This window comes from Aristolochia californica, unplaced genomic scaffold (assembly GCF_029961685.1).
Source record: "Aristolochia californica isolate CCGP_79_NKW_82.1479 unplaced genomic scaffold, dmAriCali1.0.hap1 SCAF_3, whole genome shotgun sequence".
NCBI lineage: Eukaryota > Viridiplantae > Streptophyta > Magnoliopsida > Piperales > Aristolochiaceae > Aristolochia > Aristolochia californica.
Genome location: NW_027181992.1, coordinates 8,109,319 through 8,126,212, shown reverse-complemented (window position 1 = coordinate 8,126,212; position 16,894 = coordinate 8,109,319). Strand labels below are relative to the sequence as shown.

Sequence of the window (16,894 nt, the reverse complement as noted above, 5' to 3'; positions counted from 1 at the left end):
TAGTGGGTTTAGGTTAGATGCAATCACACAACGAATTACTGCATGTTATTCTATATGACAAGACTACATCAAGGTCAATAAATATTGCTGAACTGCAAAATATTTTGTATATTTTTTTTTATTACTAGAACTCTATTCCAAGAGGTCTAAAAAATGTTTCTTTGTTGTAGGAGCATAAAGATGCTGAAAAGTATAGATGTGAAGGGTGTCCACTTTATGACAAATTGACTTTGGTAGTGCGAAACTCAATAGCCATGGGGACAATAAGTGAAACTAGCGTAGACATGTGCAATGATGTCTACTGTGAGTTAGAACATTCACCCTTAGACTTGCTCGAGGATGTGGGAAGATATACATGTATGAGAAGAGTCTACGTAGTTGTCTTCATGTGTTTTGTTGGAATGCCTACAGGTAATAAAGATGTTTCATCTCAATTGGCTCTCACCCATTGTTTGGTTGTGGCAGTAGAATTAAGAAAGTATTGACATTTTAGACGTCGAAATTGTATGAGAAGGGAATAACATGTGACCTTTTAGCTAAAACTTGCAATAGAAAAGATTTCACTATTATCTTTAGCATCCACTTAAAACATGTATATGACATTTTTGTCACATTTGAATTTTTTTTAATGTTTTTAAAAATTAATCCCTAGAGTATTGATGATGTGGCATGATGACATGTCATACGTTGTTATATGATGATGTGATGACTTGTCAGATGACATGGTATTAATTCCTCTAGATACTTATGTGGCATGATGAGGTGGTACCACATAAGCAATCAAAGCTGATGTGTCATCTTAGATCGGATCGAAGTTGGGTTTTTTTTATATTAAGTTTAAAAGTTATAATTTTTATTAATATTTTTTTTTAAAAAAGGGTAATTTAATAAAATTCCCTTTAGAATTAAGAGGAGTCCAAGCCCTTGTTTCCTTCACAATCATAAGCCCGGCCGCGGGGAGAGCCATCGAGGGGAGCGATTGGAAAACGTGGGCAGAGGGAAACGAGGGTGGTTCAAACTCTCAAACAGAGATGGGCGCGGTTGGTGTCTCGGCTCCCCGCGAAACTGCAAGTAACGATGCGCAGGAAGACGGTAAATTATCCGTTAGACTTCAGTACCTCAAACAACAGAAGCAGGTGCAGGTGAAGAAAGATGAGAAGGAAGATGGAATATTTGCTTCGTGCTCTTTTGCCGACCTAGGTCTCCAACCAAACTTGTGCGAGCAGCTCCGAGGTTCAAATTCTTTCTGTCTCCTTGTAAAACCGAAACCTCTGCTTCTCCGAGAAGCTTCTTCGGTATAACGTCCGCTGTATTCAACATAACACCACATCTTAAGCCGAGCTCCTCTATGTGGTAGTTGTATTTAGATTTTTATGCTAGCCGGTGCTTAACCAATGGACAAAAGCTGCTAAGGATCTTAAGTACTTCGTTTTTAACTACTCCAATTTTCTTTTTCGTCTTATTTTTTCCATGTAATTCTTCCAACACTCTTTTTGACCACATAAATACTTAATGAAGCGAAGTTTGAGATGAGGTGTAATTATCATAGTTTTCATTATACGATGAGATTTTTTCCTTCTTTCGGTTAAGATGTTCCATTTTACTGTAATTATGACCCTTTATTGAAGGTTTTAGAGGATAACATTTCATCTTAATATGATTTTGTTCTGATGGAAGATTAAATGTTAGTTCTTTTTTTCTTTCCTTTTGTTTTTCGTTTTTCGTTTTCTTACTAATTTGACGGGTACCAAGTAGTTCCAAATTTTATGATTGCGTGAATATAATGCCAATTGCTTTACATCTATTTCTTTTTATTGTATTTGAGCCAATTCGGTGAGAAAATGTAATGAAAAAATGGAATATGGGAAAATTTACATAGCCTCTTGGATCTATGCTAATTGTAACGATGGAAATGCTGAGACAACTTAATCTTATATCTTGTCACACATTTAATTTCTGCCTATTTTACAGAGAGGATGGGGTTTGAAGTTCCTACTCAAGTACAGGCTCAGTCGATTCCCGCCATTGTATCTGGGCGTCATGTGTATCCTTTTATTTGCTTATGCTTGCATTTTCTTTTTAATTTCTTGAAGTTTATATTTATTTTTTGTCTGGTACGTGGGGCACTAAAATGTTTTTAATTATCCTTATCATGTTTTCTTTTTTGGTATTTATCTTGGGGTGGCTGGGTGGAGTGTTTGGACTTTATAGGGGGCTGGCAGTTGTTAGTGTATGTAGATTTCTTGACTGAAACTTTCTAGACTTATCAATGCACCTACTGGTACTGGCAAGACCATTGTATATCTTGCTCCAATAATTCATCATTTGCAAACTTATGTTCCTCGTGTTCAACGGTCAGATGGGACCTTGGGTATTGGCTTCTTCATCCAGATGACTTTTTGCCTTTTTCATTCAGTTCCTTTTTGTGGATATTATTTTGAAGTACTGACAAATTGATCACAGCGCTGGTACTTGTACCAACGCGTGAGCTATGTTTGCAGGTTTATGAGATTCTGCAGAAATTGTTGCATCGTTTCCATTGGATAGTTCCTGGATACTTAATGGGAGGTGAAAATAGGTCAAAAGAGAAAGCAAGGTTGCGCAAAGGTGTGTTATAATACCTTGTTTCACGGGAAATTTTTCTATCAAATAGTAATTTTCATGGCCGAGAAGAGATTCTTTTGGACATTTAGACATTTGATAGTGGAAATCCTCTTGCAATCTCCTCACTTATCTTATTGTTGTGGATTGCCTTAATTTTCTTATTAATGTTATGATTATTGTCTTAAATAACTTTCAGGCATATCTATTCTAGTTGCTACACCTGGACGTCTTTTAGATCACTTAAAAAACACGACATCATTTATTTACTCAAGATTGCGTTGGGTTGTCTTTGATGAAGCTGATAGGTATGAGTTATGTGAGATCATCTTAGATTTTATATTACAAAATAGTACCTTGAACTTGACCATCTTCACAATTGTGTTAGTGTCATACCACACCTTTATTTTTTATTTTTATTTTTCATTTTTAATGGTCAAATTGACTGCAATTTTCCGTGTCTAAAGGATTCTTGAGCTCGGATTTGGGAAAGAAATTCAAGATATACTTAAACTTTTGGCTTCAACGGATATTGAGCCTGTTGGCAAGAACAATTCAGAATCAAAATCTTCTGATTTTAGAAGGCAGAATTTGTTGTTATCAGCAACGTTAAACGACAAAGTGAATCACCTAGCTAAAATTAGCTTGGAGAATCCGGTTATGATTAGTCTACATGGGAAAAATACAATGCCCAAGCAACCAGCTTCTTGTACAGACTCAGATTCACTATGTTTTGATGGGAAGCATGAATCAAGTCAATCAGGACCATTCACAGGCCCTTCAGTTGAAGATTATCACCTTCCGGTACAATTGGTTCAGAGATATGTGAAAGGTATTGTTTGTACATAGGTATTACAGGTTAGTAATGTCGTAATAGTGTCCTTATCATACTTGTGGCAATTCTAACCCTTAATTATTATTTACAGTGCCTTGTGGTTCACGGTTAGTGGCGCTTCTTTCCATTCTGAGAACCCTTTTTGAAAGAGATGTCTCCCAAAAGGTAAGTTAAACTTGGTCATGATTCTGTCATAAGCCATGCATTCAAGACTTGCTTTTAGGCTAGCTGAGCTATCTTAGTCTCAGGGTTTGCCACCCAAAACATCCCATCTCCCCCCCCCCCCCCCCCCCCCCCCCCCACACACACACACACACACACACTCACCCAAAAAATAAAGGAAAAAAACATGAGCTTGCCCTTTTTGTTGCATTTCTATGTTTTATAGAGATATCTTGTTTGTCCATGCGATCAACGTCATATAATGATCTCTACTGTAATATCAATTTCACTAAGCCTGAAGACTTGCTGTTTTGCAATTCTCGGTTGCCCTTTTTTATTTTTATTTAAGCACTCAGGTTTGCTCACAGGTTCATTCTACAGATTGCTGTTTTCTTCTCGACATGCGTGGCTGTAGATTTCCATTATACACTCTTAAGTGAATTCAGATGGTCCTCAGATTCATCACATGATAGTCAGGGGCAGCCATTTGTCAAATGCAGAAGCTTCCGATTACATGGGAACATGGAGCATGAAAGCCGCAGGACAACCTTTCAGAATTTTAAGAGTGAAAAATCTGCTATTCTCTTATGCACAGATGTAGCAGCAAGAGGCTTGGATTTCCCCATGGTTAGATGTATCATCCAGTATGATTCTCCTGGGGAGGCAACTGACTATGTGCATAGGTTTGTTGAACTGCTTTATGCACAATGAAGGATTCCTGTGACCATATTAGTTGTTTATACATTTTTTTTGTTTGTGATAGGGTTGGAAGAACTGCTCGATTAGGTAAAAAAGGAGAGGCATTGCTGTTCCTACAGCCAGTTGAAATGGACTATTTGCAGGAGTTACGGAAACATGGGGTTGCACTGGATGAGTTTCCACTTTTGAAGGTCTTAGACAGCTTTCTGTTGTATGTTCAAAAACACCAACAAAAGCCGCTGTTGTCTTTGGAAATGCATCCTTGGATGTTATCTTTGCAGAAAGCACTTGAATCCTTCATTTCTAGAGATGTATGGACTCTGTTAACCCTTCAATTCATTGCTTACTTTTTTACTTTGTTGTGCATTGCTTTTCTTGCACATGTGGCTATTGCAAATTTTGTTATTCTGTATAACTATTTTCAGATAGGACACGCCTCTTATGATTTTTTTCCATCTCATTTGTATGCTCTTTAATTAATAACTCCATTCGGGAACTGATGTAGATATTGGGATTTGTTGTTAGGTATTTTTTTTTTTTTTTTTGTTGTTGTTGTTGTTGTTGTGATAGAGCATTGCTAGGTACTCTTGTGATACATTAACCTATGAGATTACTAAGGCTGTGTTTGGAACACAGAAAGTGGAGAGGAAAGAAAAGGAAGAGAAGAAAAAGAGAAAGAGAAAAGAAAAGAAAAAAAAAGAGGTTTCCTTTCTCTTGTTTGGATGCCCATGAAAAAATGAGAGAGAAATATAGTTTCTCTTGTTTGGATACATGTGGAAAAAGAAAAAGAAAAGAAAGTTAGTAATATTTTAAAATTTTCTCTCTTAGTTAATAATTTTTGTCTCACAAAATAATGGAATTTGGGGAGCAAAGCTGACCTAGGAATGTGCTTCCAATTAGTTAATAAATTTTCCACTCAGGCTAAATTAAGTGTTTCACTCTTACACTTTGTTGTGGAGGAATGCCCTTTTTAGCTAGGTGTTGTACTCTTTACTCATTTAATAACTTATACATCTTCATTCAAACAAATAAAATAAAAATAAGAGAGAAAATGATTTTCTTTCTTATTTTATTTTCTCTCAATGATTCTCTGCTACCAAACAAAAAAAAAAAAACTTTCTCTGCCCTAAAGGTATGGCACTTGGGAGCATTTCTGCCTGTTTTTACTGACCCAGTTGTGGTAGTCTGTTTGCTTTTCTGATGCATGTGGCAATTTTTTTTATTTTTGGTTTTTGGTGTTTCTGATTTTTCGAATTACATGTGGCTGTTGAAGTTTATGTGCTATTGCTTAAATATTTCCAGATTAGAGACATGCCTCTAGTTCCCATGTTGTGATTTTGTGAGACTACCGCTCTACTCAACTCTTGGATCAATGTTGAGACTATTTTTAACACTCCCCTCATGTTGTTGATTTAATACCATGATAAAATTGGGTCTAGCACTATCCCAAAATGACTATATGTAGTAAGAGGCTACTTCTCAAGTAATTAACACTTTAATCCTGGCTCTGGGACCAATTTTGAAGATGTTTATATATATAGGGCTGATCCAATATGAAAAACTATTTGGTGCGAAACATACGAAACGCTATCTCAACCATCCGATCATGATCAACGGCTATCGTAGCCAAATGATCATGATCGGAATGTTGAGATAACTGTTTTGCATGTTTCGCACCATATGGCTTTTTGTATTGGATCGGCCGTGTATATATATATATATATATATATATATTTACGTACATACATATATATATATATATGTGTATGTATGTATGTATATAAATATATATTTGAATGTTGTGTAATTATATTCATTAAAATGCAATAGAATAATGGAAGCCAAAGTTTGGCCTAACATCCCTTATAATGATACAACTTCTGAGAATTTAAACAAGACAAATTGAAAAGAAAAATCTATCGAATGACAAGTTCTTGATGAGTGATTCCTTCCTTTGCTAAATTAGCTTTGACTAATGTAAAAAGGAAAGAAAGTTGAGAGAGAGAAGAGGAAAAGAGAAGAAAAAAGAATAATTTTGGAGAAGAGCGTACAACTTTGGATCAGGGCAAAAAGTCAAACCCTATCTCCCTTTTTATTAACTTAAGTGAAGTAGGATAAAAAGTCACAAATACCCTTTGTACACTTACAAGCATATAACTCAGACATTTCCAAATTACATAAAAATTGAACTATAGACACACCTATACATACCTAGTAAGATAGTGTCTCACTAGAAAATATAGACCATATAAAAAGATGAAATTACCTCTCATACTATTTTCTAACACTCCTCAAGCTGGAACATATATCTCCATGAGCTCCAGCTTGTTATGGAAAATCCCAACTTCACGTTTGCCCGAGGCTTTTTAAAACATATCATCAGCTTGATCACTTGACCAAATATAGGGAGTAACCACTTCCTTCTTCATCACCACAACTCAAATAAAATGACAGTCAACCTCTATATGTTTTGTTCTCTTGTGAAATATTGGATTTTCTATAAAAAATATAGCGGCTTGATTATGACAATACATGGTCATAGGCTTACCACTTTGTAGATTTAATTCCTGGACAACTGATCTCACCCACATTAACTCACTAACAAGAGCCTTAGTTCTATACTCAACTTTAGCGCTAGATTGAACCACAACATTTTGTTTTTTGCTCTACCAACTTATCAAGTTTCTTGCGCTAGATTCATGCAACATGTCCACAACATATTTCCATTGAGAAAGAACCATACCTCTTGTTAAAAGAATAGTCCCACATGGATTAGTGAGAACAAATATGTTGAGTTTATTAGTTGGGAAAGAGGTTTCCTAAGATGGCTAGTCATTTTGGGATAGGCCTTAGACCCAATTTCATCAGAACAGGTACTCATATGTGGGCCTCCACCCAAATTATCCACATGTAAGAGCCCAAAGGGCCTACATGTGAGGGGGAGTGTTAAAAGAATAGTCCCACATGGATTAGTGAGAACAAATATGTTGAGTTTATTAGTTGGGAAAGAGGTTTCCTAAGATGGCTAGTCATTTTGGGATAGGCCTTGGACCCAATTTCACACCGCTTTTACTCCAAGCTACTCTTATGCCAAGGAAATACTCAAGTTGTCCCAAATCTTTGGTTTGAAAGTGTGTGCCCAAATACTTTTTTACTTTCGCAATTCTGTTTATATCACTGCCAGACAAGATAATATCATCAACGTACACAATTAAAGTTCCAATACCTTATACCTTGTTGAGTACAAAAACTGAAAGATCCAATGGCTTCAATGAAACCAAAATTGTATCACCACATTATTGAACTTTTTAAACCAAGCTCTTGGACTTTGTTTAAGCCCATAGAAAGCTTTTTTCAACCTACACACTTTAGTACTCTCCCCTTGAGCAACATACCCTGGAGGTTGCTCTATATAGACTTCTTCCTTCAAATCTCCATACAGACATACATTTTTTCACATCCAACTAATACAATGGCCACCCTCGATTCACTGCCACTGAAGGCAATATACAGACAAAAGTAAGTCAAGCAACCGGTGAGAACGTCTCAAAGACATCCACACCAAATGTCTGTGTATAGCCCTTGGCTACTAGTCTGGTCTGATACTGCTCTATGGTCCCATCCACCTTATACTTGATTGCATAGACCCATCAGTATCCAACAACAGTTGCTCCACAAGGAGGACCACATAGACTCCAAGTACCTCTAGATAAATATACATCCATTTTCTCATCCATAACACGTTTTCACTCAAGCGAAGTCATAGCATCCTGCATTGAATGAGCAGAAGAAGAGCACAATGACATAGCAAAGGACTTGTAAGAGTGAGATAAGAAATCAAAACAGGCATAGTGGGAAATCGGATGAGAAGTACAAGATTGTTTACCTTTCTAGAGACTAATAGGCAGATCTAACTCAGATATGACCTGCATGAGGAGTATCCATAACAATAATAGGCACTGGATTATCTCTATAAGGCATTGAGATGTTCTCCCAATTGATAGGATTTGCACTAAAAAGAAACATCAACAAGGATAGATGGAAAAGACTGATGGAATTTTGTTGGTGATGGATGCCTCAACCTCAAATGTCATAAGAACGGTGAATCTTTTGCAGGTAATGCCGTTGGCATCGGAGTAGAAACACCATCCAGCACATAAAGCCCATCTTTTTTATGTTTGGAACCAAATGTCATCTTCGTTTTCAAGTCCTGAAACACATGAAATAGGAGAAAAGGTTACAGACAATTTTGAGACTTAGTAATATGACTGACCAAAAGCAAATTATCTGAAAAATTAAGAACAAACAAAACAGAGTCTAATGACATTTTGGGAGTAGGAAGAGTAGTACCCTTTCCCTAAATTGGAGAACTAGAACCATCATCCAAGACATCATGACGATCAGACTTAGATTAATTGATTAGAACAAAGATTTCATACCTGACATGTGGGTTGACACTCCTAAATCAATGATCTGGGAGGGAGAATGTGACACATTCAGTGTAGTCATACTTGTGTTTGCCATTGTGGTACTTGATGCAGTAGGAGAGTCGGTCAAAATGGTAGTAGTGGCGGGAGTAGAAGCAATAGTGAACTGACCCAATCACTGAATCAATTGCTATATGTCATCCTGAAGTCCAGAATGGGAAGATGTATTTAGGCTTGTCACAATAGAGTTAGCCCAAGCTGGTTTGCTAAACTTCTCCCAACATTTCTCAGATAAGTAGTTGTTTCTTCCATAGTGAATACATCTCTTGTCACCTCTATCATTCCGACGATGACCACAAGTAGAGGAATCTCTACCTTCCATTCTACTATTATTTCCACGACCTCTATTCTCAACCTTATTATATGAAGGATGAAGGTTGAGAGTTGTTGCATCAATTGGTTGGGTATTGTTCCCCCCTTGCTTATCACTACTCCCTCTGCCTATATGATTCTATTGAACGCCTTTTCAAGAGTAGTCGTATCATCATTAGCCAGTAGTTGAGCCCTTGTGGAATTATATTTTGATCCCAAACCATCAAGAAATCGAGCAACTTGTATCTGATTCTCCTTCTTCTGAATGTTTTCAGCATTCGTAATAAATGGATGAAATGTACTGGTCTCTTGCAGTACACCTCTCATCTTAATAAAGTAGTTAGTTATTCTACGATCACTCCTCTTCATGTTGAAATATCAAACATACAATTCATATATCCGAGAGGTTGCTCTCTGATGACAAGATAACCCGATTAGTTTTTAATATTTTTTCGTTGTCGGACTTTTTCTCACTCAAACACCCTGACATTCAGGCTTACACATAATTGGTCTGTGACGTCTCCACAATACACAAATAACTTGACTCTCACCTCATAGAACCCACACAACACAAATAACCTGGGGAGTACACACTAGGCCTTGGCCCACCCGCACAACCTGCTTTGATTCCACTATTGGATTGAGCCTGATTCCATCCCATGTGGGTCTATTCTTTAACCTACTGTTCATTGTAATAAGAAGAATTGAAGCAGATTTATACTAAACTAGAAGCTTTTAAATGAGTGGGAAACTTAACTGCCAATTAAGTCTATTGCTGCTGTACTTGGAAAATAAATCTTGAAACTGTATTTCCTTGGCTAGTATCAACTGTAGTTGGAGCACAATTTTTTAGTAAGTCATGTGTGCTCTATAATTGGGCTTGTCTTTTCCAAACTTATGCAAGCTGCATCCTGCAAAAGGATATAATGTGCCTTTTCATGGCCTCGACTCTAGAAAGGCATGTTCTCCCTTACATTCAACTGGAGAGGACTCGGCTTTGGTTGTTTGTTGGGGGAGTGGTAGGCATTCAAAACCGTTTGTTGCTTTCTGGTTATTGTAAAAATCAAGATTTGGGTGAAGAAAGATGACAAAATTGAGAGAATAGGAGAAAGGAGAAGAAGAGTGTTTTGAAAAGCCTGAAAAGGTTTCATTGGGAACTGTGGACGAATTCCTGGACTTCTTAAATAAGTGTTTTGAGTTACAAATAATAAAAATGCCCCTATACACTTAATAAACCCTAGTCTCCTTATATCTCCCTAACTACACATCTTATGTACACGAAAATTTAACCATTGATATAATTTAACATGCAGAATAAGATTACATAAAGAAAATTGACCATTGAAGTGATAAAGTGAAAAAAATACCCCTGGATGTATTTTTTAACAGTAATATATGCCCAAAGAAGCTAGTCATTTTCGTTAGCTAAAACTTGTCTCTATACAGTTCTTTTCATGGGTGATACTCTTCTGCTTTTAATTTTTTTTTGGGGGTTTGCCTTGCCCATATGGTTTTTTCAACCTCTTATATCCGCCAGAACGGCTTAGGATGTTTAGGTGTCTGAATCATCTCAGGATTACTTGTCATCATGGAAAAGAAGTAAAAGTTCTATTAATTATTCATCTAAATTTTTTTTTTTTTATCTCTTTCCCGTTGTGTCTATATATGTTACCTGATTCCCTGACATAACTGCCTGAATGGCTTTGGATGTTTAGGTCTTATACAATACGTCAACCTATTGTAAATTCAGTAATTTCTCTTCTCTTAATCTGCTTTTGCTTGCTTTAGACAAAGATGAAGAACCTTGCGAAGGATGCTTTTTGGTCCTGGGTTCGTGCCTACACTGCCCATCGGGGTGAGCTGAAGAGAATCTTCATGGTAAAGAAGCTTCATTTGGGGCATGTTACTAGGAGTTTTGCATTGAAAGAGCAACCTTCTTCGGTTGGAAGATCATTCCAAATGAATGTCAAGAAGAGAAAGAAAGAACAGAAGCAGCAAGGTGTCTCAAAAAAAAGACGGGTGTCCAAAAAGAAGTAACATTCTGGCTCATCCATCAAATTTTACTGACAGGTGTAACACATTTTTTTCTGCATTTTTTATTGTTTTGTTGCTGAACATATGGTAAAATGATCCTTGCCTGATTCTATAAAAAACAGACGGGACCAGTCTGTTCAACCAGACCAGGGCCTTTGACTGGGTTAGTACCCCATGAGACACAAAACAGGGGGGGGGGGGGGGGGGGGGGGAGAAATCTCTCTTGATGTAAGGTTAACTAACAGTCAAACCCAGTTGACCCGGTACCAATTGGACCAGTTATATCCTCATCGGGATGGTGACTGGGCAAGTTTTTTAACATTGTTCATGTCATTGAAAACATTACTAATATGATTTTTGACGTTTCTAGGTGTTGAACGGTGAGGTTATCAAAGCTTCCAGATGACACAGAATGTCAAGCTGGGAAAAAGGATGTTTGATCTTTCAAAAATTAAGTTATTGATAAGTATACGCAAAGAAGAAAAGCTGATTTTAATGTGATGTGTAGCATGAATGATGTTTATGACGTGATTGACTTGATTCTTGTCTTGTAGAAGTTCTCTCATACGGTTTGGTGTGTGGGTTCTCTCTAAGGGTAGTAGACAAGTTTAAGTCTGCAGTTGGTCGTGTAGTTTTTGTTTTATTTTTCAATGTTTCGGTACTCTTTGTTCTTTAGGGCAATTTTGTGGTAGTAAAATGAGGATATACTGTTTTTTTTCTTTCTAATTTATTCAGAACGAGTAAAAGATCTTTTAATGCGATTATCTGCAGGTAATTAGATAAATGGGTAAACAGTATATTTAAAAAAATATGAAATCATTATATTATTAACTCTTGTTGTAGGGGATGATACCATTGCCTTCGATGGAAATAGTTGTTGCTGTTATAACAGAGCCATTTACTTTGGAGAACCCATTTATCCTCCCTTTGATGAGATCGTAAATTTAGTTAATCCTAAGATGGGACAGGAATGTAGCACTAAGTTTAAGCTACTAAGGGGAGGTTAGTGTACAATGTAAGTGTAGGGGGAAAGAGAGAGGGAAAGTATTAGTTTGTGTTAGTGTGCACAATATAAAGTACAGTATAAAGTATTTGTTTGTGTTAGTATGCATAATGGAAAGTGTGGTGTAAAGTGTAAATAGATTATTTATTAAATAAAATATTTTGATATATTCGACATTTAGTAAATTAAATTAATATTAGTTAATAAATAAAATATATTAAATATAACAATTAAATAAATGCTACCTTTTATATTATTAAAATTGTAATCAAATTTTAATTTTGTAATATCTAAATATGAAATAATTATACAAACATCGTACTACACAAACATCGTAATAATAAAAATAAAAATAATACAAATATAACTCAATCACCTTTTTAATATAAAAAAATTACAACTGTACATACAAAAATACAACACAAAAAATATTTAGTGACATTAAAACATAATAGTCAATAATTTTGCCACATCTAAATTGTTAAAACATCTCAATAATATGATGCTCTTGCAGACTCCCTCTGAGTACTTCTTTGAGTGTCCACATCATCCTCAACATCATCACTATTATCAATATCTTCATTTTCACTTTCATTGTTATCTTCACAATGTTCTCCACCAGAATTATCACTTTCATTGTGGTGGACCTCCCGCCCTCCTCTCTGATTTATAGAGAAGCAACACATTCTTACAGTCCAGAATTTCAATACAAAATTTTTGATAGTCATATGTTGGCTTATCAACAAAAAAATTGCTCTGTTCCACAAGCAAACTCACTTTTACTGCAAATCCTTGCTTTCCAAACAAAATTACTTCCAGTTCCCTTGTTTCTAACTTGCCAAACTTCAACGATTTTTCTATAGCCATGGATGGCTTCAAAAAAATTTGTTTTGATCCACAAGCACACTCATTTTCACTGCAAATGAAGCATCAGAAAGCTGCAGTGCTTATAGTAAACAGAAGTTACCACAACGAAACTCCTTATTCCTTGCTCAATCAAGCCAACCATGGAGGAGGACTAGCTTATTGTAAATCAGAGACATACCCCCATACATTCTTAACTATGTAAAATATATTGCTTTTATTAAAGACTAATAATGATTTTTAATAGCTAACTCCTCTAAACAAAGACCTACAATGGCCAATTAACCATCAAATTTATAGGAAGAAGTGTTTACCCTACTTTCTTCCGAATCGAGCTTGAGAGGTTGCAGAGAGGGGAGAGAAGTCGATCGTCGGTGCTAGGGACGGCAAGAGGAAGAGAGTCAAGCGTCGGGGAGAGGTCGCAGAGGGGGCGATTGAAATCGCTAAAGGTCGCGAGATAGGAGTCAGAGAGGTTGTAGAGAAGGGAGAGAAGTTGGTCGTCGGTGCTGGGGATGACAAGAGGAAGAGATTCAAGCGCCGGGGAGAGGTCGCAGAGGGGGCGATTGAAATCGCCGAAGGTTGCCAGCGAGAGAGGAGCCGGAGAGGTTGTAGAGAGGGGAGAGAAGTCATCGAAGGTCGTTGGTACTGGGGGTGGCAAGAGGAAGGAAGTCGAGCGTCGGAGATAGGTTGCACAGAGGGCGATTGAAATCGCCGAAGGTCGGTCGCGAGCGAGAGAAATTTTTTTTTCTCCGAAACCCTCGTTCGACAAAGCCCTCCCGACAGCCCGAGCCCGATGTAATTTAGGGAGGGAAAGTGAATTCAGAGCTCGACCCCTTCCATTATGCCTAAAACAGGAGAAGGTGAAATACATTTGTAATTTAGTTCCCCCTGCACTTACACTGGGCATTAAAGGCTTTTAACATATTTTACCGAGTGTAAGTGAAAAACATTTCAGTTACATTGGGCACTAACATGCTCTAATTGATCCCAGTATAAAATAATATTTACATTTTTATTTTGACAAATATAATGAAAAAATCGAAATTAATATCAAATAACATTGTATTTTTTTGTAACAAAATTGACTAGTGCTAAGTAAATTGTGTATCAATTCTTTTACATAATAAACATATGAGATATGAGAGTTACGAGTTTCCTATCTTCCCAAATCCCTTGATAGTACTTTTTTCATTATCTCCAAAAGTGAAATGACTGCAATCCTTTGGGTATAGCTCTACAAATTTCTTCTTATCATCAATCATGTGCCTTGAGCACCCACTATCCAAAATTTTTACGTTCTTTGGTGCTTCAGATTAGAGACCAACCTACAAAAAAGAATAAGAATCATCCCTTTGAGATATCAAATAACTTGGGTCCCATTGGGAAGCCATTAGCTACAACATTCTCTTAGGGCATCCAAACTTGCATGCCCTTGAATTCATTGCAATCAATGCATCTAAATGAGGCAAAGGAGTAAATTTGTGAACAAGAATGTTATTGTTTTCCTATGGAGCCTCATAGGTGTAATCTTGTTCTAGAGTTTTTGCTCCAAATCAATGCAATTTTTTTCAAATTCTAATCTATGACAAGATAATTTAACAATTAATTTTTTGTTGCCTTAAAGCATTGGCTATAAAGTAGTCAGTTCACTCTTAAACTTGGCTATTTCTTGTATTTGGGTATCATATTTTTTTTGTTATATTTGTTCATACTCTTAACATATTTTCAATTAGTTCCTTAACATATTTTCAATTAGTTCCTCAAGTTCATGCTCATAATCTGAATCGCTTATATCTTCTTATGTAATGGAGTCATCTTCTTTTAAAGCCATAAGTCCAATATCACTTCTCTTCTGAATGATTGGATTCACATTTAATTGTATCCCAAGCTAAAATCAAGACTTTCCCTTTCTTCTTAAGATCGTTGCTTGAGGATAAAAATTTTTCCTTGAGAGATGGGTATTTGCTTCTTCTATGCCCTAGCTTGCCACACTTAGAGTAAATATTAGTCTTTTTACAAGATTTTTCTTTGTTTCCCTTGTTTGATTTTTTCTTATGTTTTTTCTTCTTTTTATAAGTTTTTATAAATGTCTAGTAATGAAGATCACCTCATCGGAACTAGATCTATTACTCCTCATTTGATGAACTTTTTTCTTTAAGCGCAACGTTCTTTCTTCTAGGTTGTTGTTCTTATTTTTATTTCGATTCCATCTCATATTTCAAAAGAATACCTAGTAGCTTCTTAGAGCTCATTGTCCTAAAATCAGCTTTTTTTTTCTAATTGTTGTTTTCCTTGTGTCTCATGATTTTGGAGGATCTTTTAATAATTTTTATAGAGGGATATTTTATCTCCTAAGATATTCAACTTATTGATAATGTGAGTAAATAAAAAATTCATTTCAGTTATTGATTCACCCACTCTCATTCTGAATTCATCATCTTGGCTATTAATAGGGTAATCCTAGAGTCTTTCACTTGAGTTGTTCCATCATGGGTCACCTCCAATTTGTTCCAAATTTCTTTGGTTATTTTATATGTGGAGACCCAATTGAAATCATTAAGACCTAAGGTGCATTACAATAGGTTGATCGCCTTAGAGTTGGTTCTCAATTGCTCCTTACCTACTTAGTTCAACAAAAGATTTTCATATCTTTTCACCATCAAATTCATTATGAGGGTCAAAAGGTCTCCATAGATTGAAGGAAAAACTTTATTCGAACTTTCCAATAGACATCGTTTGTGCCATTAAACATAGGTGGCCTATTGGCGAAATACCTTTTAGGTAGGAGCAGATGCCATACTATAATTTGAGTTAGAACAATAGATAGGTGTTTACTACCAAACATTATCTTGATGGATCCTTGGATTGGTATAAACTAGACTTGAGTCCAAAGAGTGTAATTTGAGTTATTATAAATTTGTATTTATTTTATTGTTTGTGGCAGTCAATTTGGGTTGTCGATTTTTACCAATCAAATGCATTAAATATTTTTATATGATAATTTACTTAATAAAGTTTTCATAGAGCAACCACTAAGGTTTTGTTCCTCAAGCAAAGGAGCATTATGTAGACTGAAGAAGGCACTATATAAGTTGAAACATAGAGCTTGGTTTGACAAGTTCAACTCAATCATGATTTATTTTGGCTTTATTAGATCTAGTTCTAACTATTTTGTGTTCATTCATAATAACAGCAACGACAATAATCATAATAAGTCAATGAGATTTGGGAGAGGATTATGGTGGGAGACCCGAGGGAAACCTAATTAAGATTTGGGAGATCTTAGGGGACAATGCATTTAATTAAACTTATTTTGGTAAATATTTAATAATTAAACTATAATTTAATTCAATAATAATAATAATAACTGTAATAATGTTTGAGTGATGATATCAAGATAAATTAATTAAATTATACTTTAATAAAATTTTATTGTGATCTTGAAGCAAAAGATTTTTTTTTTCTTTTTAATTTTAGGATATTGAAAGTTTTTTTCTCCAATTCATTTCGTCAGAAGAAATTATCGAAGTAGATAGAAAGTATGTTTCCTACTACTCCCACAAGGAATTATAGGAAAAATGACGTAAGAAGCATCAAACTATCACTCACGCTTCTTATCTCCATTCTGTCTTTTGTTAAAACACAAACGGTTTTCTACGATTGTACAAAGACAAGAAAATCGTTAAATATAATTTTTTTTAAATAGATACATTGGATTTTCTTTCATAGTTGATTTTTTCTCCCATGAATTACTCCAAGTATAATAAAAATAAATAAATGTCAAATATTTAATATGAGCTTTAAAATATGAAAGGGAAAATTATTAATAATTTTAGACTTTTGTTTTTGTTGAAAATTATTAGATGGGTGTAATTTATAATTATTTTCTTCCCTTGT

The 16,894-nt window shown here is 35.6% G+C and overlaps 1 protein-coding gene across 1 annotated transcript; it reads left to right on the top strand.

Annotated features, from left to right (window-relative positions):
* Nucleotides 1-960: 960 nt before the first annotated feature.
* Nucleotides 961-11,849, top strand: LOC137959726 (DEAD-box ATP-dependent RNA helicase 17). The gene is made up of 11 exons (XM_068807061.1): nt 961-1,233; nt 1,972-2,044; nt 2,262-2,371; nt 2,464-2,607; nt 2,801-2,909; nt 3,069-3,433; nt 3,528-3,601; nt 3,980-4,281; nt 4,362-4,608; nt 10,885-11,166; nt 11,501-11,849. The coding sequence occupies exons 1-10, from the start codon at nt 1,032-1,034 to the stop codon at nt 11,131-11,133; spliced, it is 1,875 nt and encodes a 624-aa protein (XP_068663162.1). The 5' UTR covers nt 961-1,031; the 3' UTR covers nt 11,134-11,166; nt 11,501-11,849.
* Nucleotides 11,850-16,894: the final 5,045 nt, after the last annotated feature.

Coding starts and splice junctions, on each gene's coding strand:
- LOC137959726 (XM_068807061.1), top strand. CDS start 1,032: ATGGGCGCGGTTGGTGTCTCGGCTCCCCGCGAAACTGCAAGTAACGAT. Junction 1,234..1,971: donor CTTGTGCGAGCAGCTCCGAG/GTTCAAATTCTT, acceptor CCTATTTTACAG/AGAGGATGGGGTTTGAAGTT. Junction 4,282..4,361: donor GCAACTGACTATGTGCATAG/GTTTGTTGAACT, acceptor TGTTTGTGATAG/GGTTGGAAGAACTGCTCGAT.